Source organism: Argentina silus (assembly GCF_951799395.1).
Source record: "Argentina silus genome assembly, chromosome: 19".
Lineage (NCBI taxonomy): Eukaryota > Metazoa > Chordata > Actinopteri > Argentiniformes > Argentinidae > Argentina > Argentina silus.
Window position 1 is genome coordinate 15,956,668 of NC_139673.1, and position 20,971 is coordinate 15,977,638.

The window sequence follows — 20,971 nt, forward strand, 5'->3', positions numbered from 1 at the left end:
CAAAACTATTTTTGTTGGCTGGGAGGGCAAAGTTGTGCTTTGATTTAGTCCAATTAGAGGAAGTATGCAGTATATATTATCAGACAACATGAATCAATTTAACTTTTCCCCCAGTATAACTGGGAATGTCTCATGAATATCCCTTTTTGAGAGGCATTTATGAGTATTTTCTTGGCTAAGAGTATTTTCTTGGCAAAAAAGTAATTGCCTTAAAGGGCCAATAAGCAAAAGCATAATGAAATGCCTTTAGACTATGTTTTTCACTGGATGTCATAAAGTATGCACTTTGTGTATTTTTTCTTGTTTATGATCATGGTCATCTGAAAAGCACCGTTATAGTACAAATGATGATAATAACCATGGCTGTTATGAATATGAAATAAAACCCTAGAAAAGTAAGGCTGATAGCCAGATCGGTCTTAGCTTTAGTCAACCTCATTGACAGTGGCGGTGCCTAAAACAGAGACATATTTGGGTACCAGACTATAGAAAAGACGGATTAAAAACACAGATATTAAACCAGGGAAGCTGTGTGTCCCATCAAAGAGAGAGAGAGAGAGAGAGAGAGAGAGAGAGAGAGAGAGAGAGAGAGAGAGAGAGAGAGAGAGAGAGAGGAGAGAGAGGAGGGGGGAGAGAGAGAGAGAAAGGGGTCTCAGAACTCAATCTTGCAGGCGGGGAAAGACTCGTCCTGCATGACCACAGTGCTGCTGCTAGCCAGGACCATGATATTGAGGTCCTGCTGCCTCTCGTGGGTCTGCTGGTACCACTCACGGGTCACTTCCGTGTCATGGGTGGGGATCAGCGTCACCTGGGGGGTGAGTGGGGGAGAGAGAGAGAGAGAGAGAGAGTTTGATTTTTATTTGATTTGAGAGAGAAGGGAGAGAGAGGGTGTGAGAGAGAGAGAGGGAGAGAGGGGGAAAGAGACAGCGAGAGAGAGAGAGAGAGAGAGAGAGTTTGATTTTTATTTGATTTGAGAGAGAAGGGAGAGAGAAGGGAGAGAGAGGGTGTGAGAGAGAGAGAGGGAGAGAGGGGGAAAGAGACAGCGAGAGAGAGAGAGAGAGAGAGAGAGATGACATCAGATGGGAATGGTAATATATACAGAGTAAATACAAATATGGTGGTATGGGGAAAGGAGACCAATGAATACAGGTATGAAGAATAGAGGTAAGAGAAGAGATGGAGGAGAAAAGAACAAGATGAAAGATGAAGGGGATGTACTATATAAAGTTGACTGTGTTTATCTAAGGCTGGCTGTGGTGCAGGGGAGGCCGGTGGAGGTAGAAATCAGAAAAGGTGCTCATTGTAATGCCTAGAATGGAATGAGGATTCCATTCTATTCCATTTCATGCATTACAATGAGCCTGTGCTCTGATCTCTGCATCCACCAGCCTCCCCTGCTGTGTTGGTGAGTTAGGGGAAGTACCCTAGATACCCTAGAGTGTTACCTGAAGGTTAGATCCCCACTGGGCCTTGCCCTCCAGTAGTGCATCCAGAACCCCTCGGCTGGGCTCCCCGCTGCTTGTGTCATTCCCGCTCACAACGTAGTACGCAGAGCGAACACGCTTGAAGAACTCCTGGTCAACATTTTTAGCACTGCAGTGGTTGGGGATGTAGGCCAGGTCTACGTAGATGGGAGTGCCAGGGGGTACCGAACTGGACTTCTGAGAGCCTGGATGGTGAGTCAAGAGATGGTGAGTCAGAGTATTCAAGAACATAATGACAAAGTGGACAATCTCAAAAATTCTATGAAACAGGGATACATTTAAAGGGGCAACCTGGGATTGAAACAACAACAAAGCGGACTCCACACCACTTTTTTTGGTAAACAGATGAGGGATGGGGCTGGGGAAATGTAACCACTCTTAAATGTATAGACAGAGCTATGGATGCAAGGACTGACCATCCATGAAATAAAAATGATAGTTTTAACCCAAAAGCTTGCAGCTTAAAACATTTAAAGATCAGTGTTAACATTTTGACTTGAACCCCTCTTACCTAAGCTGCTCTTGACCCCGTTGGCCAGGCTCTTGCCTGGGTTGTAGCTGGACCTAGAGAGGTCGTCATCTCTGGAGCCCTGTCCGTCCGACAGACGGGACATCCTCGAGCTCTTCTCCGCCTCCTTCTTCTTCAGTGAGGAGCTGCGAGGAGAGGGGGTCTGTTTCACCGGCATGGGAGACCTCTTACGTCTGGCCGGAGATGCTGACTTGGGCTTTCCTGACGTCTTCTTCAAACCTTTAGTTTTGGGGTCTTTCTTGAGGGGGGTATCGGTCACTCGGTTAAGATCGTTGGTCAGTGTGTCAGGGTCCACCATGCAGACATCGGGGTGAGGGGGGTGGGGGTGGGGGTCCATGAGGGGTGCAGGAGGGGGGTCACGGCTCCTCCCAGATGAGGAGAAGTGGTGGTTGCCCCCTCCCATGGCGGAGGACTTATCAACAGGCAGGTACTCTGCATCCTCATCTGAGTCCACGTTTCCCTCGCCAGTGATATAGGGGCACTCCTCAGTCCCCGGGGGCACGTCAGAGTCTGACTGGGACGGCAGAGTCTCACTGACAGAGGTTGGGGGGGTGTCCTCTCCAGCCAGGGCCAGCCCTGCAGATACCCCTCCTGGGTTGTGGGGTGAGCTGCCCAGGGTGTGGGGCTGCTTGTGAGCCCTCCTCTTGACTGACAGGTCATGCTCATCCCCTTCCTGTGATTGGTCGCTCCTGCGTCCTCGCTCCTCGTCCTCTTCATCGCTGGACAGCTGTTGCATGCTGGGATTGATGAATGAGGGCGAGAGGTCTCCTTTGCGCTGCCTGTGCTCTGAGGCAGAGTAACCGGGCGAGGCGGGTTTGGTGTAGGAGGAGGTGGCTCCTCGGCACACATCAGGAGGGAGGTCTGGGTCACTGTCGTCGTCGTCGTCATCATCGTCAACATGGTCATCTCTTCCTCCTCGGTTCGCCTCCTCCGTGTAGAAGGGGGAACGGAAGGAGTGATCGGTGGAGGAGAGGGAGAGAGGGCGGGCAGGGCGCTCCGGCTCCATCTCACACTCCTCCTCGAACTCATCCTCATGGCGGTAGTGGGGAGGGGAGTCCCCGGGAACCATGCCCATCTGAGGCTTCTGCATCTCCCACTCATAGGAGCTCCTCATCTTCCTGTCCTCCAGGTAGCTGGCCCCCACGCTGGGGTCTGCTTTCCCCAGGCCTGGGGACACGCTGCCCGCTGCTCCAGGGGTGATGGGGGAGCTCATACTGACCTCTGTGGGGCCGTTGGCTGTGTCCGGCTTGGTCGGGTGCAGAGAGGAGGGCATGTATGAGCTGAGCACGTCAGGGAGACCGCCCCCTATTTTACCGGTGGTGGTAGTGGTGGTGGTGACGCTGTGTTTATCAGAGAAGGACAGGTTGCCTGCCAGGGCAGTGGAAGGAGACCTGTGGCCTGTTAGTGCCATCTCACGCATGTAACTCTCCTCATCCTCCTCCTCGCTACTGTCAGAGTCTCCAAAGTAATGTTTGCCAGTCGAGTCCGGGCGGGGTGATGATGTGACGCCAAACAGGCCTGTGGTTATGGGCTCCTTCTCCTTGTGTGGCGGAGAGGGCTGAGAGAAGAGCCCCGCTGAGGCCCCAAACCCACCAGCAGCCTGCAGCTTGGACTCCTCCGCCCACTCAGGCTTGTAGAAGCAGTCTGACTGGGGACCTTTGTCCATGACCCCACCTGAAGAAGCCAAATGCTCCTTCTTGTCGTCCGCTGAGGCGGAGGAAAGAGAGGGGAAGGGTTTGATCTCTTCAAAGGGGCTGAGAGGGGAGAACCGGGCCAGACTAGGGGTGGATGTAGCCGTGGTAGTGGCGGTTGTTATCTGTTTCTCAGACACCTCTAAATATTCGTCTTTACTCACCAAGCCTCCAGAGCTGGAGAAGGGAGAGTCCATGACCAGAGAGTGTTCATCTTTAAAGGACGAGTACTCAAACCCGGCACTGTCCATGTCATGTTTGAAGAGAGGGTCCGGGGCGGTGGCGGGGGTCTCCAGCTCCTCCCCAAACTGCCGGCTGGTGGAGAGAGAGCCTGATGTAGAGGAGGAGTGGCTGTATGATGAGGAGGAAGAGTAGGCCGTGGCGGAGGTGGTGGTGTAATGGAAGCCAGAGGACACCGCTGTGTCTCCTGCTTTCTTACTCACAATTTCTGGCGTCTTTTGTTTATCAAACTCATGCTCAGCTCTCTCGCTGTGGTAATATTTGTCATCTGTTGACTTCAGAGAGAAGTCATCTTTTCCTTCTTCTTTCCCTGTGGTCTGGCTGGAGTCTTTCTCCCCTCCATATGAGTAATCAAACCCAGAGTAGCCATAGAAGCCTGTGGAGCCCATGTCAGAAGGTTTTCCACTGAACGGAGGGAATGTGGTGTCGAATTTGCCCTTGTGAAGCAAATCTTCATTCTTTGTGTATGGGCTAGAGCTGTTCATGGTTGACTCAACGTGTCCAGATGTTGTTGTTGGTGATGTTGGTGGCTTTCCCTGGCTGTTGAACCCATAGCCAGCCATAGAAACAATAAACTCAGCACCGTTAAAAGTCACAGTTTCACTTAATGGACTCTTATCCTGCTTTTCAGATTTCTCTTTGGCACCTTTTTCCATATCTGAGTCACTGGCACCTTCCTCATCACCCTCCTCCTCCTCTTCATCATCTTCATCATCATCATCATCATCAACATCATCAACATCATCGTAGTCTTCCTCATCTCTGGCTGTTAGCTTCCGCATATCAACCTCCAGAGCTGCACCTTTGTCATGGTATCTCATTGTTGAGGTTTTGCCAGCAGCAGAACCGGTCATAGTGGAAAAGCTATAGCTGTCCCTCTCCTCAGAGTGGCCTGTCAAAGAGAAGGAATCCTTCTCTGATGACAATGTTGTGGACGAGGCCTCAGGTCGATCGGCCATGGATGGGAATCTGTTCTCCCTGCTGTGTTCAAACATTTCCTCTTCCATCCCTGTGAATTGTCTCCCAGATGTTTTGGACTCAAGCCATGAAGAGGAGGAAAAATCTTTTCCGTAAGAGCTAGTCAATCCCTCTTTCTCTGACACCTTGTCTGTTGCCATTGAGGGGAATGTGGAGTCTTTTTTCTGTGTGTCCATCTCACCCTTGGACCTGTCCTTCCCCATCTCCTCCTTTCCACTGTCCTTTCCCATCTTATCTTTGTGTTCCTGTTGAATACTGGATCCATATGAATATGAGTCTGCAGAGCTTGTTTTGTTGTCATAGATATCACTGTAAGAAAACGTCTTGCCATGGACGTATGGGGTGTCCTGTCTTATCTCTCTCTCTCTATCCTCCTCTGAGCCTTTCTCTCTGGTCTCTCGCTCTGGGCAAGCATACAGACTGAAATGAACACTTTTCTCTGGATCTTTCATATCTGTTTTGTCAGATAATTCTGCATCCTTTTTGTCATCTTTATAGTCGAATTTGCTTTGCTCTACTGATAAAGGTCTAGATCCTGCGCCACTTGGAGAAACAACATCATCCTTTTCATCATAATCGTCATCATCATCATCTTCATCTTCCTCGTCTGAGTACATGACCCGGGGTTCAGGTTTTTGATCTGTGGTACCAGAGACCTGTGTCTTGTCTGCGGCCTTGGCCTGTGTATTCTGCAGATACTTGGATTTGAAGTCCTCCTCAGCAAATTCTTTCGCTTTCTCTTTCTCTTTCTCTTTCTCAGTAATTTTCTGTTCTTTAGGAGATTTAGCATCACATGTGTATTCATCGTCTAGGAACCTCCCCTCCTTCTCATCCAAAAGCTTAGCTTTAACACAGGGTTTAAGATCCGCTTTCACATAATAATCATCTTCTTCATCCTCCTCCTCCTCTTCCTCGTCTGATTCTTCAAATGTTGTCCTGTCACCATAGAGACCCTTGTCTGCCAGCATGGCTGATTTGTCTGTTTTCTGGGTCTCTGTTTTAGTTTTGTCCATTTTGTCATCTTTGTCCTCCATCTTGTGAGCCCTTTCCTCCGTGGGGGAGTGGCAACTGCTGGTGGGGAAAGACTGAGTAGGTGAGGCCAGCTTCATGGTGCTATCATCAGGGCTGAAACATCTCTCCTCACCCTCTTGCATGGAGCTGGACAAAAAACCACTGGAGAAAGATGGAGGAGGAGAGAGAGGCTTCAATCCAAATCCAGTCTTTGAGTCCTCTTTGTAGATGGAATCTTGTTTTCTTTTTTCCTCAGCCTGCGAGAGAGACGACATAGAGAAAGGTGGTGGAGGTGTCATGAAGGACGAGGGTGATTTCGCTTTCTCTTGGAGCAACATGGATGCCGCCTGCTCATAGCCCTCCTGGAGTTTCCCCAGAGGAATGTCAACATTGGGAGTCTGGTCTTCATCCTCATCCTCCTCTTCATCCTCCTCCTCATGGACAGGTTTGATTTTCCCACCAGCCTCCATCTCGGGAACTATGGGCTGGTACTCCTCTGACGGAGGGGACTTGAAGCACTTATCCTCCTCCAGAGAGGATGTGGGAGAGATGGTTCCAGCAGAGTGGAGGTAGTCTTTCCCGTGGGTGGCCTCCGTGCGGGTGGGGACACTGTTGATAGTGTCCAGTTGCAGAGAACTTCTCCCTGTCTCTTCAGTCTTCAGGGCCGTCACTGATGCTATGGACTGGTCCTCTGCTACGGAGGTGGGGAAAGAGGACAGTTTGTCATACTCTGTGATGGAGGTGGCTGAGGAGATATGCTCTTCCTCTGCTAGGGGGGCGGTGATGATGCTAGGGTAGGCCGCTAACACTGGGTCCTGGCTCCCCATGTAGCCTCTAGCTTTAATGTCAGACGCCCTCATCTCCCTCATGCCATGCATGGAGTCGAAGGATCCAGGGACATCAGGGACAGAGATGTCATAGGAGCCCACGTCGTAGTGGAGTGGTGGGATCCTGTCCTCCGTGTCCTCATGGATATCCTCGTCAGAGATGGTCTGTTCTGTTTCAGAATACCCAGGGATGGTCTCATCCTGGATGTAGGAGATGTGCTCAGAGGCAGTAGCACCAGCAGCTGCTGGGTCAGAGGAGGCTGTGATTGAAAATGGTTTATGTTCAGTTGGCTTGGAGTCCCACTCTTTTCCTGATTTCTCCTTTTTAGCTTCCTCTGTTTTGTATTTTAGCTCCTCATCATCCTCCGCTCCCTCCAGATCTGCTTTCTCAATAACATCCCCCTCCTCTTCTGAGCTATCGCTCTTCTTCGGTTTTGTAGAGTATTTGTCATATTTCTCCATTTTCTCCTCTTCATATTTTCTATCCACACCAACATTTCCTTTCACATCCCTCTCTTCCTTCTTCCCCATATCTGCAGTCTTCTTCAATATATCCCTCTCTTTGTTGTTCTCCTCTTCCTCATCATCATCATCGTCATCATCATCATCATCATCCATGTCACCACCCTCATCCTCATATCTCTCTCCCAGTTTGGCTGGAGATTTAGATAGAGGAGAAGTTGTTATTCCCTCATCAGAGGAAATCAGGGGAGGGAGTTTAGAGTCTGTGAATCCTGGACGCACAGACATCACATCATTCTGGATGGGTCCACTCCCCAGCTTGAAGAGCTCATCTTGTTTCAGAGCTTCAAAGTCTTTGGTGAGATCCTCTGGAGAGGAGACAATGGACCTGTCTGCCAACGCAGCCTTCTCTTCAGGGGCCTTCTTTGGCACTGGCTTTTTCTCGGCTGTCGGTTCTTTCACAGTCTTGTTTTTGTCCGTCTTGTTTTTGTCCGTCTTGGGTTTGGCCTGTGTCTTATTGGCCTTGTGCAGGGTCTTTCTGACCTCAGGGGTAAAGGGCTTCAGGTCAGGTTTGGTGATCTTTCTCAGCTCTGGCTTACTTGGATCCTTCTTTTTATCCTCCTTCACTTTTGTTTCTTTTTTCTCTTCTTTTTTCACTTTCTCTTCTTTTTTCACTTTCTCTTCTTTTTTTACTTTCTCTTCTTTTTTCACTTTCTCTTCTTTTTTAACATTGTCATCTTTCTTCACCTCATGCTTTTCTTTCTTGATCTCTTTCTTTTCTTTGTCTTTCTTCTCGTCCATCTTGATTGGCCTTTCCTTAATGTTTTTCTTCACTGTTTTCTCCTTGGTCAGTTTCTTCTTCTCTAATTTGGCTGCCTCAGGTGCTGCCTCACTGTTTTTCAGCTGTTTGTTGGCTTTCACACTCTCACTCCTCACTTTCCTCTCCTTCTTTTCTGATTTAGTCTCTTTAGCCGAGTCACTCTTGGACTCCTCCTCCTGTCCATTAGCCTCTTTCTTGCTCACCTTAGTGGCTGAGGGTGATTTGGGGGATTTTAGGCTCTCTTTGCTGTCAGTTCTTGATCTCATTTTTGTTTGTTTTATGATTGGAGGCGGAGCTCCAGAGGATATATCTTTCTGAGTGGCCACTGGGTACCGAAGAAAGTCTAGGTGCTTCAGCTTCTCAAGCCCTTCTAAGATTTTGTTCTGTGGCGCATTTCCCGGGAAAAGCACCCTGACTATCTTCTCTGTGGGACTATGAGGAATCCATACAATAAGAGCTGTAACTGAAGTCAAGTAAGGGACTGAGATTTCTCCTTCTTTACCATTGGACATCATAATCCCAGTCTTGGCCTTGCTGTTACCAGCCCACTTCTGCATAAGGAACTGCATCTCTTTGCTTTCCTTCACAGGGTTCAGAACATACATGTCTAACTTGCCGACGCCCAGCTTATGGAAAAGAGTGATGGGTTCCAGAGTGTTGGTAACTACCCTGTGAAGAGGTTCTGGCTTGATGCCAAGCTTATTGAGGTACTGCAATGTGAGGGATGCCTCCTCGATGCTCCGCTTTATTTTCAGTGTTGACTCCGGCATTCGTAGCTTCTCCGGGACGTTGAAAAACACCACACCAAGCTCAGGGGAGATCAGATTCTTCATCCAGTCACTGTAGGTGTTTGATCCCGATCCCTGGGACTGCTCCTCCTCCTGCTCTGCGATCTTCCTCTGTAACAGCCCATTGATGCCTGGGAGGTTGTCCGCCCCGATGTGGGTGAGCAGCACCGAGTCAATCCTGTCCAGGTGTCTGACGAGCTTCCAGAAACACGCCTTTCGTTCAGACCCTCCGTCCACCAGGATATTGAAGCCGTTGACAGCGAACAGGGCGGAGTCACCCCTGCCCCCGGGAAAGATATAGCAACATGGTTTGGACAGCTTCAGAAAGCCTCCGGAGGTGGGGGGCTCCAGAAGGTCAAAGGGCAACGGGATGTCCACCGTTTCCGAGACGTACTCTGTGAACTCTGTGACTCCCTCCATGTCGGGAAGCACGGGGTCGGGGTTCAGGCGGTATTCCAGAAGGTTCTGGAGGTGCGTCTGCTCCTGGCTATGGCCCAGGGAGCTCCAGCCCCCGTCTCCCAGACAGGAAACTGTTAGACTAGGCCGCTTGTCTGACGATGCACTGGACAGGACCTCGCTCACCTGGGAGATGGGAATCACAGATAAAAACATTATATTAGACTTTGTTCACCTGAGAAATCATGCTAGCATTGTTTTTTGTCCATTAGAAGACTTGTTCGAACATCTACAGTTAAATGTTATTACATGTTCATGACACACTGGCTGGATTAGAGCTAATATGGAATTTAATCAGTCCAGTTTAAGTCACATACAGAACAACTCACTTACAACTCTGTGGTACGTTAGGTATTTGCATTCCAAATCCTGTGTAATTAAAGTCCAACAAGTACCAATATACATGTGACTACATAAGGTCATATTATAATAAAGCTTTGCCTACTCGTATAACTTACTCTGGGTTCAGAGATGATGTCAGAGAAGTGTCTCCAGGTAAATGCTCCACCTTGCAGTAAGATGTCTCCTCCCTGCTCGGAGCTTTGACCAGTCAGAACCAGCAGCTTCTGTCCAGCAGAGTTAGTGATCAGAGAACAGATCTGGAGCAGGAGAGAGAGAAAACACAACAATTGATGAGATTAGCATGCTGTGAGTGTCACACATTTGAAGGATCAAATATAAAAAAAATATTTTACCAGTAAGCTAAATCGGAAGAGTAATTTCATTAAAAAGATTATATTGATAAACATCAAACATAACATTGCATTTACTGTGTCAAAACCATTGCTGTTACTTTGTCTTGTGTGACTCATACAGTACTTACCTCTGAAGCAGTGGTTTCCTCTGACGGGTTCACCAACACCACAGTCTCAAGGACATCACTCTTATACTGTAGGATTCTCTGCCCTGGAGAGGAACCAAAAAGACAACAAAAAAAAGGATAAGAATGACAAACAACAACAACAACATTCTAGTCATGGTTCCACAAATAACAGTGAGTGTGTAGTGAATATTACGTATGTAGCGTCTGAAATTAGAACACAGTGGAGACACTGTCATGGCTTCATGATAAGCCTTTGGCATAGTGCAATAGTGCAACATCCATCACAGAACAGGATCATTCATTAAACATGTGAGAAATCATATGATTATTCGACAAAAAGTACATTTTCCTGATGAGAAACAGCCTGAGGTAAGCTGCTTTTAGAAAGTTAAGCGATGTTGATGATGTAACTGTTTTTTTAGCAGCCCTCATGAAAAACCACCCAACTGATTCATCTAAGATGAACAAATAAAAGACATAAATTGAAATAATCAAACACATGTGATGATAAAACAAAACCAAAGAGAATGGATCATAAATGATCCTGCATGATAAATGATTATTTAGGCCAGTAGCTAAATAATAGAGTGTTTGGAAAATGCCTGAGCTATTGCTCTGTTACCTACCATTTTTGTTTAGTTTAGCAGTACTTTGAGCGCATTCCCCAAAAAACACTACACCTCTAAGGTAGTTAACCGAGATTGCTCTGTCAAATCAATCAGGCATTTAACTGATTCACAGGAAATCTGTCTGGAGCAGATTAGCATATTGTCACTGTTGGCTGCAATGTTTAATATGCGCATTGCCTCAAGAAATGATTTGCATGCATGAAATATATATTTTTTTCTGTTCCACTGGTCATTGATTTCCTCTTTCACGCAATCATAGACACACATTTATTAAGTATTATTTGAATCATCTACTTATATTTATTCTATAGATAAAGTCAATGAAAATACCCTGTCCTTACTCCACAGTATTTTACATTGAAATTCAGATCAAGGTTAAACTCTAAAACACAGACCTGAGAACACCGCAATCACGTTTAAGCAGCTGTGAGTTTAAATTCTGTACAGTATGCGCGTCTCTGTTGGGTTTAGACTATGCTAAGCTAGTTGTCAATAACCCCAAGAGGTTTAGAGCAGGGCTATTGCAGGCAGGACTGTCTTTGAATAGCCCTCTGTGATTTGTTGACTTCGACATGCCAGTTAACACAAAGAACCAAGCGACGGGGCTGTATGAAAACATGGCCAGAACCAATTACTGGTAATACAACGTCCTGTCCTCTAACGTTTGTCAGACACAATTAGCTGCAAACTACAGTGTCTGTGCGTGTGTGTATGCATGTGTGTGTGTGTGTGTGTGTGTGTGTGTGTGTGTGTGTGTGTTTCCTCATACCAAGGCTTTCTCCTGGGTTTGCTACTTTGCCATCTTATTTCTTCTCTGGCATGAACTAAAGCAGTGGAGGCTGGTGGAGGTAGAAATCGGAGGACGGGCACATGTGTTTGATACCATTCCTAATTCCGTTCCATGCATTACAATGAGCCTCGCCATCAGATTTTTGCCTCCACCAACCTCCCCTGAACTAAAGCACTCAGATCAGTTAATCCCGTGAATACATTCTCCTCCATGCCATGCAACCACAATAACAAAAAAGCAAAAGCCACAGCCTGCAAACCCGATTGGCTGTTGCTATGGGGACGCCTATCTGGCGGTTGCCGTTAGGCGAGTTACACTGACCCAGTCTTGGCAATGGGAGACGCATTGCAGCATTTCTGCGTGAGGGAGGGGAGAGAGAGAGAGAGAGAGAGAGAGGCAGAGAGAGAGAGAGAGAGAGAGAGGCAGAGAGAGAGAGAGAGAGAGAGATGGCCCCTGCTGCATGAGAACATGCACACAGCAAAGCAGGGGAAGGGAAGGGAAGTGCCATGGCAGCATGGAGCATCATCCATGCAGGTGCTTCATCAGGGAAACTATATTTAGCATGAGATAGCCTGATGGCTTATTTCCAACTGTAAAAAATACGAGAGGGGTTATCACTGGGTGTGTTTCCTCTCTCTCCCTCCGCAGTGGCGGGAGAGGCAAGGGCGTTGGGAGGTAAATAGAACACAGGGGGGAAATGACACGTCTCAGCATCTAGGGGTTATATGTAAGGTCAACGAATGCACTTTACACGCATAAACAAGACTTAGACACACGCGCTTCTACCACGGGGTGACATTGAACGTTTTAATGGCTTTTTCAACATCTGTGGCCGACACCATATCATAAGCCAGTTTGTGAATGTAAATGAGAAAGATTAAATCTGCAGGACGTGCCAGGCATGCCGGGTAAACACACCGTGGCCTAGTTTAGAGATTTATTTGTGGTTTTTTATTTTCACATTCTACTCTAAAATAGGCTCACAGTTTAATTTGCTCAGCTGCTGAGCAAGTAAATAGGGTGGAATTAATTATTTTAAACCCCCAGAGACCGGGGTGGGGTGAGTGTTGGAACAACAATGCCAGTGGAAAGGCCAATATGTATTGTGTATATTTCATCATGAATGAACACACTTGTATCGGAGGAAAAACTGTGACAATACTGACATTTTGACTCTTCAAATGAAGCATTGAGCAATGTTAATGTGAATGCCAATGGCACTGGAGGTTCCTAGCAATGATCATAGCAAGACATCAAAACACTTTATCTACACAGTATACTCAAATGCATTGGGTATCTGTCTTAACTACAGTATATTACAACTACCTAGGCCTATATTTGGTGCATAAACACTGGTTCTAAAAATATAGAAACACTGGTTCTAAATATTCTGTAACATTACACTTGTATACACTGTAATTGAGTTATGGTACAAGAGGCGGCATGTCTTTAAGGTCTCCAGATGAGTGGTTTTATTCCTGTCTTGTCTTTTGTTACATGGAGAGCAGCGGAGAGCAGGATAAACTACACAAGGAAATGCAATCCTTTTTACTACTCACTTAGTGTTCTAACATCGCTCATTGTGCTACCTTTATGCCAGGGAACACATCCAATAGAGTGGGTATTGAGTGGCTGTGCTTTGAAGAGTGTCAACCTCCATGTGTATCATCCTATCAAATTAAAAATCACCGGGAGATCACTGCCACTCCACATGTGACCTTCACATGTGCCTTTTCAGGGGTACAATAGAGAGGGGACAAAGGACATCAATTCCTCATCTCATCTCTCCCCCACTGACATTGAATAGGAGGACAACAGAGTGACCGGAATGGCCAACGGCATCCGGAAACACAAGGGACAAGGATTTCTAAAGGCTTGTTTCATATCTATAGTCCACTTCCATCTAGTGGAGGCTGGTGGAGGTAGAATTCGGAGCAGGGGCTCATTGTAATGCATGGAATGGAAAACACATATCCATTCCTCATTAAAATGAGCCTGTCCTCCGATTTCTACCTCCACTTTCTACCTATCTGTTTGATACCATTCCTCATTCCGTTCCATGTATTACAATGAGCCTGTCCTTCTTCCTCCACCAGCATCCACTAGTTCCAACCATTATCACTCCACACCTGGGCCACACCTGGGCCACACCGTGGCCACACCTGGGTCACACATGGGCCACACCTGGGCTCATATTCACAAAGCGTCTCAGAGAAGGAGTGCTGATCTGGGATCCACCCACCTGTCCATATATTCTTATTCAAAAGACCAAACTGATCCTAGACCAGCACTCCTTAGTGACTACGGGCCCTGGACTGGTTTGAGAGAGCATAGAATAGAAGCCTGCCGAAAGCTCTGTCTGCTGAAGCATCAGCTGCCATTTACATAGAACAGGGTAGCCTATAACAGTGACAGTTGTATTTTATAATGAGCTTCAGTAGGCATTGCCAGAGATTGCAACAGAGAGAATACTAATGCAAACTTTCAAACGTTAATGTTCTACTTGTTAACTATAACTACTTGATCTGATTGATAAATTATAACAGCATACATCATGCATGCTCATAAAACAAACATTAACGCCTTGTGATTAGTCTGAAAGACTAATTAACATATCATCACTTCCACTCCAATAATTACTTATTGTAATTATCAGTCATTATCATGTCCAAGGGCGATCTCTAGTTAATCCTCTTGGTTCAGGGGGAATCGTGGCCTGTGTCCAGACATCTTGTCTATCATTAAAAGATGGTTCATCCCCACAACCTTGCCAAATATTATCATTCCTTAACATTGGGCTAAAGTCTGTGTTCCACACCATCTGTTGTGTACATCTCCCGACACTGCATATGCATTAGTAAACAAATGGGAATGATTGGCCACATCTAGGGCCATTTCAGCCAGTGGAGGCTGGTGGAGGTAGAAATCGGAGGACGGACTCATTGTAACGCATGGAATGGAATGAGGAATGGTTTGATACTATTCCTCATTCCATTCCATGCATTACAATGAGCCCTCCTCCGATTTCTTCCTCCACCAGCCTCCCCTGGTACAGGTGCGCCTCCAATGCCGGTGTGTGTGTTAAGGCATGGTATCTAGAATAGAAGCCTATGGCGTTCTTCAGCCCATAAATTTCATGCACTTACTGTAGTGTATGGAGCTCTGGACGAGGGCATATTCTAAATGATTGATATGCGATCTAAATATAGGATAGCTGCTTGACCCACGTACTGTAGGGTCTACTCTAAGCCTCTTAGACCTGGAGAAACATGGTTTAATTACTGGCAGGCTCAGTGCTGATCCCACTGTCCAGCTAACACCCCACTATCCCCTAATGTGTTTGTGTATCTGTGTGTGTGTGTGTGTGTGTGTGTGTGTGTGTGTGTGTGTCTGTGTGTGTGTGTGTGTGTGTGTGTGTCTGTGTGTGTGTGTGTGTGTGTGTGTGTGTGTGTGTGTGTGTGTGTGTGTGTGTGTGCGTGTGCATTGAACTCCTCAGTTTATTGCCCTCTGGCAAATCTGACCATAATATTGACACTGAGCTTGTGTTAAGTGTCCCGGAGTCCCTCACATGAAAAGTGTATATACTGTCAAAACTTGTAAATCGATATATAGCAAACACCATAAAAAAAACAATTGAGAGGGATGTTGACACAAGACATTACTTCTTTTGGTCTCAAATAAGTGTTGAAATAGAGATCAGTGCCAAGTTCTACCACATTGCACATTGCTCAACTAAACTCCATTAAAATTATCATTTGTAGGCTCCATGAAAATTGCATTTTGAGGGCAGCCCGATCTTTCTGCATTAGTGTATCCTTCAATAACGGCACTGATCTGTACTTTGATTTCAAATGAAATACTGCTCCTCATGTCTCTGCTAATCAGGGGAGGCTGGTGGAGGTCAAAATCAGAGGACGGGCAATGCATGGAACAGAATGAGGAATGGTATCCCTGCTGCTAATGCCACCACTTCCAGAATCTTGGACAGCAGACGTTCTCAACATCCATATCTTTTGACTATGCACACTCAGTACAATCAAAAGACAACAATATACCATAATATAAACATGCACATAAAAAGTTAAAATAGCCTATGTCTCTGTTTTACAACATTTTCTAAGCTACATCCTCCCTATGCTGCTCATTCACTGAAAATAGATTTAGTTTACATTTACATTTACATTTAGTTTCCCATGTTCTCAGATTTTGTATTTCATGCAAGAGATGTGTTGCTGTATTAATATAGTGAATCCAAATCTGGCTCTGCTCCCAATTCACCTCCCTCTCATCCTATCCTCGCTCCCTGTCTTTACAGTCTAGTGTACTCTCCACTCTCCATCAGACAGCCAGTGTCCCAGTTTCTCCCTAATCTGAATAACCGTGAATTGGTGAGTGTTTGAGGCCACTGCTTTTAAATCCTGCTAAAGCCTCCATACTAGTCACCCCCATGTTACAGAATCTTGAATCAATCAACAAGGGCAAATATATGACTTTGTCCTTATTCCGTTCCATGCATAACAATGAGCCCGTCCTCCGATTTCTACCTCCACCAGCCTCCCCTGCACTTACTTATCCCCACAACCAGCTGCAGCCACTCAGATGTCTCCACAACCTGAAGCAGCCAATCAGCCAATCAGACTTCTCTTTCAGCCATAACACATTAGAGCTACGTCTGGTAAATCACAATGAACAGAGAACCATGGAGGAGAGAGCAGCACTTTGTCATTTGATTGGCAGGTGTTAACGCACCAGCCAGCTGCACAATGCCAGTGCGGGTAAGGACAGTGGACGAGATGATGTCGAGGATTTTTTATGCTGATGGTGAACATGAGGGCTGGTGACAAGAGGAACAACGGTCGACCATCTGCGCTTTTTTATAGTCCTAGAAACAAAACCTTGTCAGTCACAGGTGCGTTTAGGTTTCAAGAAATAGGATATGGAGAGGGATAGATAACCCGCACACTGTCGGAAACATGGGAACAATTCAAAGCGGAGGCTCAGATGCAGACGTGGGGAGGCTGGTGGAGGTAGAAATTGGAGGATGGGCTCATTGTAATACATGGAATGGATTCACTTGGATTCAGGGGGATGTGGCAGTGAGCATGGTGGACGTGGATGGTAGAGGTCAGAGGGCGTGGATGGTAGAGGTCAGAGGGCGTGGATGGTAGAGGTCAGGGCAGAATCACTACTGTTTCAAAACATAAAGTGATTGATTGTATACTGTAGGTGATGCAATGTTTAACGGTCCCAAAAATAAGAATAGGTCATGGTATAAATAGTTTTAGCTACTCAGCTCGGTGGTCCTGGAATTCCTCTCCAGAACAGTTTAAAACTTGAGGATCGAGTCATTTTGGTGGAGTTTAAACACATGGTCGACGCAAATATCACAGATCAGTGTAATTGTCATTAGGACAGCTGTTTTTAGTTACGACGTTTGTGTTTCTATATGTAACTGTTGTACTGTATGTGTGTCTATAGTTTGTTTAATGTTGTGTCTGTGTATGTAAGTTGTTTTCTCTGAGACTTTGTTCTCCCTGCTGCTGTAGAAACAGGTCTCTCTTGAAAAAGACATTTTATCTCAATGAGACAAACCTGTTTAAATAAAGGTTAAAATAAAAATATTCATGCAAGGGTTGTATGTTGTTTAAAGTGACATGAAATTACATGGGTCAATATGTAGCTATTATGCATGACTGCATATTGCAGCTAAAAACAGCAGCATACCTTGTTCCCAGTTGCGTTATACCTGATACTGTAGCTTGAAGAAGAGTCCACTTTGGTTGAGTAGAGTCGTGACTGAGAACTAAAACAATCACACACGGATGTAACCTTTCATAAAAAGCTGATAATTAGTCCCCTGATAAAATCACAGGCCAGGCAGGAAGCCATTTTGTTCCTTTGCTGCCACGGTGATGAACAAAAAAACTCACTGAAGCGTGTTTCCAAGACAACTGCTTGCCTGCACCATCTCATTCCTTTTTCTTTTTTAAAATGGGCAATAAAACACAAGTGAAGTCCCGGACTGCACTCGACAACAGAAGTGAGATGTCCGAGAGTGAGTGGGTGAGAGGGGGGCGGGTAGTGGTTAGCAGCTAGCCCTTGACAAATCGTTTATGGATAAGAGGAGAGAGAGAGAGAGAGAGAGAGAGAGAGAGAGAGAGAGAGAGAGAGAGAGAGAGAGAGAGAGAGAGAGAGAGAGAGAGAGAGAGAGAGAGAGAGAGAGAGAGAGAGAGAGAGAGAGAGAGAGAGAGAGAGAGAGAGAGAAGCCTACACATATTAGCTAAGCCTCTGGTGGCTGGTGACTAGTTACAGTAGCTGCCTGCCTGCCTGCCTGCCTGCCTGCCTGCCTGACTGGCTGACACAGAGGGCTTTTCTGCCCACTCATCGCTGAGTAGAGGCCAGCTCTCGATGTGCTCTTATGCCACCTAAAGCAAAGAGCGATGACACCTGTGAGCGTTTTGGTCCTGGCAATAGAGTGTGTGTGTGTGTGTGTGTGTGTGTGTGTGTGTGTGTGTGTGTCTGTGTGTGTCTGTGTGTGTGTGTGTGTGTGTGTGTGTGTGTGTGTGTGTGTCATTTCTGTCACTCTCTCTGTCTCCACAGGGCATAGTTCTCCTAACCCTGCCTCATCCCGTGTTGCACTGAGGAGTGGGTGAGGAGAACATCACCTGTGGTCATTTAGGAGAAATATTTACATAACTCAGGGGAGGCTGGTGGAGGTACAAATCAGAGGATGGGCTCATTGTAATGCATGGAATTCCGTTCCATGCATTACAATGAACCCAATTTAATCTGAGTTATGTAATGCAAATTCCATGCATTACAATGGATTCCATGGATTACAAATCCTCCGATTTCTGCTAACCCTAACCCTAACCCTAACCCTAACCCACCAGCCTGCACTGGATTAAACGGAAACAGATGAGATGAGAGGAGAACGAGAAGATGAGGGGATAATCAGAGGACAAGGTAAAAAGGGTGTGAGCCACACATACATACATTTGGGAGCAGCATAAATTAGTGTGTGTATCCTTTCTGTTCACTCTGGTCATGCCGTTATCATAATAGTGTCAACTTGAATAGCAACACTCTGTTGATGCAGTATGACTAGCTTATGGACCTGAGTGGGCTATCGGTGCCATGGCGGTGGTTGTCATTAAGCATGTGAGTTCAGAGTGAGGGGTCACCATCTGCAGTTACTGTACAGTACATTGTTATCTAACCGCAAATGCTATTTTAAACACTATCCCTTAAGTGTAAACCTAACATTAGGTAACGTATAGCCTACATACAGCGCAGTATACAGCAGTTCTAACTGCCTGTTAGCTGTCTGTTGGGGGGTGGGGGGGGGGGCTTCTCATCAGGGGGTTGGTGGGAGTATATTTCTGAGTAATTGTTAAATCACACTGCTCTGTTCTGCTTAATCAATTAGGCCAGACATCCCATCCATCAACCTGGCATAACTGCCCAGCTCAAGATAACATGGGTCGCTGTTCAGGGCCGATAAACAACCAGGGGAATAGCACCTTAGCCTATCACCTTGAAGAGCGATGGTGCTTGGGTAAACATTGAGTAACAGCAGAGTAAATGAGTAAACCATGACCCAAGCAACAGTGTGAGAAGTAATGAAACATTGAGTAGTGGCCTGTTAAGGTATGATAAAATGCAGACCGCTAGTCTAATTGTGACTATGCGTTAAAGGTCAAGTATGTAGATTTTAGCTTTAAAACAGTGCTAAATGGCTATGATAAATCAGTAGCCATCAAGGAATGGTGAAGAATGTTCAGTGAATAGTATTAGTATTATTGTTGTATCAGTCCAAACAAAGCATTTTCTAAAATCTGGTGTCAGGTAGGACACTGGCCTTTACTTGCCTATTTCACGTTTGGTTTGTTTACAATTAAAAAATGTAGCATATGCTCGTTTTCAAATGTTCAGTGTGGCCAACGGGGGCAGCAACACGCACAACTGCATGCTGGATCTTTGTGGTGATGTGCAGTGGTGGGATGAATATGAGGGAAATCCTCTGTAGCAACAGCAAGAAGTCAACCCAATACGAAACACTGTTTAAAATCGCATCCATAACCAGGTAATTTGACTTTTGTGGCTAAGTGATTCTTAAAAGTGTGGTACATTATAATATTGTATAGGGATGTTACACAAATGATTCTGACCAACCGTAAACAAGTTGTAAACCTTTATATCCATGATGCTTATAAGTGAAGTGCAATGAAGGGGATTTTCGAGATGAGCCACAGATTGAGAAATATCAATAACAAAGATCAATAACACACACAGCTAGTATGAAGAGGTTGTGGGAAACACATCCCACCTTAATTACTGCTCACTACAGCAAAGCCAACTAGACCAAGGCCACGATTCAGAAGGGATAACTTCCCTCCCATCGACAGATTCAATAGGCTGATGCTTCTGAAACATGAGAGCAGCCAATTACGAAGAGCCAGCATCCAGGGCAGCAGTTTCCCTTCAATAGATGTCTTTAATAAGGTGATGCTTTCGCGGACATTAAGCCTTTGGCATAGCATAGCAGTGTTGTGTTGGCACAAGGTTATGACAGATCCTGCAAATCCTAAAAGTCTTTCCTTTCTTCCTCGCGTCCTCTATACTTGCTTCCTTCTCAAAACACTCTTGGCTGGGCTCCCCGCCTCTGCTATCAGACCTCTGCAGCTCATCCAGAATGCTGCCGCCCGTCTGGTGTTCAATCTCCCCAAATTCTCCCATGTCACCCCCCTCCTTCGCACCCTTCACTGGCTCCCAGTAGCAGCTAGCATCAGATTCAAGACCCCGGTGCTCGCCTACTGGGCGGCAAAGGCAACAGCCCCTCCCTACTTGCAAGCAATGGTCAGCCCCCAAACCCCTGCCTGATCACTCCGCTCTTCCACCTTGGCTGGCCGCCTGGCTCCGCCACCTCTACGTGGATGCAGCAGTCGTGCTACTCGGTCACAGCTTTTCACTGGCGCCCCATTGGTGGAACAAGCTTCCCACTGCTGTTAGGACTGCAGAGTCACTACCTATCTTCCGCCGTTGTTTGAAGACCCATCTCTTCAGTCTACATCTTAACCGTCCCTCCTAAAGACCTCTTCATACCCACTACCCCCCTGTACAGTTTCTCTACTGTCAATAAATTAATTTAAAAAAAAGTAATAATAAATTAAAAAAAGAAGAAAAAAAAAGTAATTCTAGCATTGTGACTGCCAACGGCCCCTGGTCCTAGCATAGATTACTTTCTTCTTATGATGACTGATGGATAGATGATTCACTTACTTAAACAAGTGTATTTTGGATAAAGGTGTCTGCTAAATGCCAAAAATGTTAAAATGTAATGTCAAATGAGACGGTCTGAGGTTCCTCCTCCTCTGACCTTCTCCTCCAATGAGTTTTGAGAAGGAGGTGAGGAGGGAGGATAGGAGAAATCAAGAAAAGAC

At 46.1% G+C, this 20,971-nt stretch overlaps 1 protein-coding gene across 1 annotated transcript; it reads right to left on the reverse strand.

Annotated features, from left to right (window-relative positions):
• Positions 1-652: 652 nt before the first annotated feature.
• On the reverse strand, positions 653-9,265 carry map1aa (microtubule-associated protein 1Aa; the record flags this gene model as incomplete). The annotated part of the gene is made up of 4 exons (XM_083691267.1): positions 5,441-9,265; positions 1,996-5,167; positions 1,446-1,669; positions 653-808 (listed from the first exon to the last, which is right to left on the reverse strand). Exons 1-4 carry the CDS (start codon positions 9,248-9,250, stop codon positions 653-655), a joined length of 7,362 nt encoding a protein of 2,453 aa, XP_083547393.1. The 5' UTR covers positions 9,251-9,265.
• Between the last annotated feature and the right edge of the window lie 11,706 nt (positions 9,266-20,971).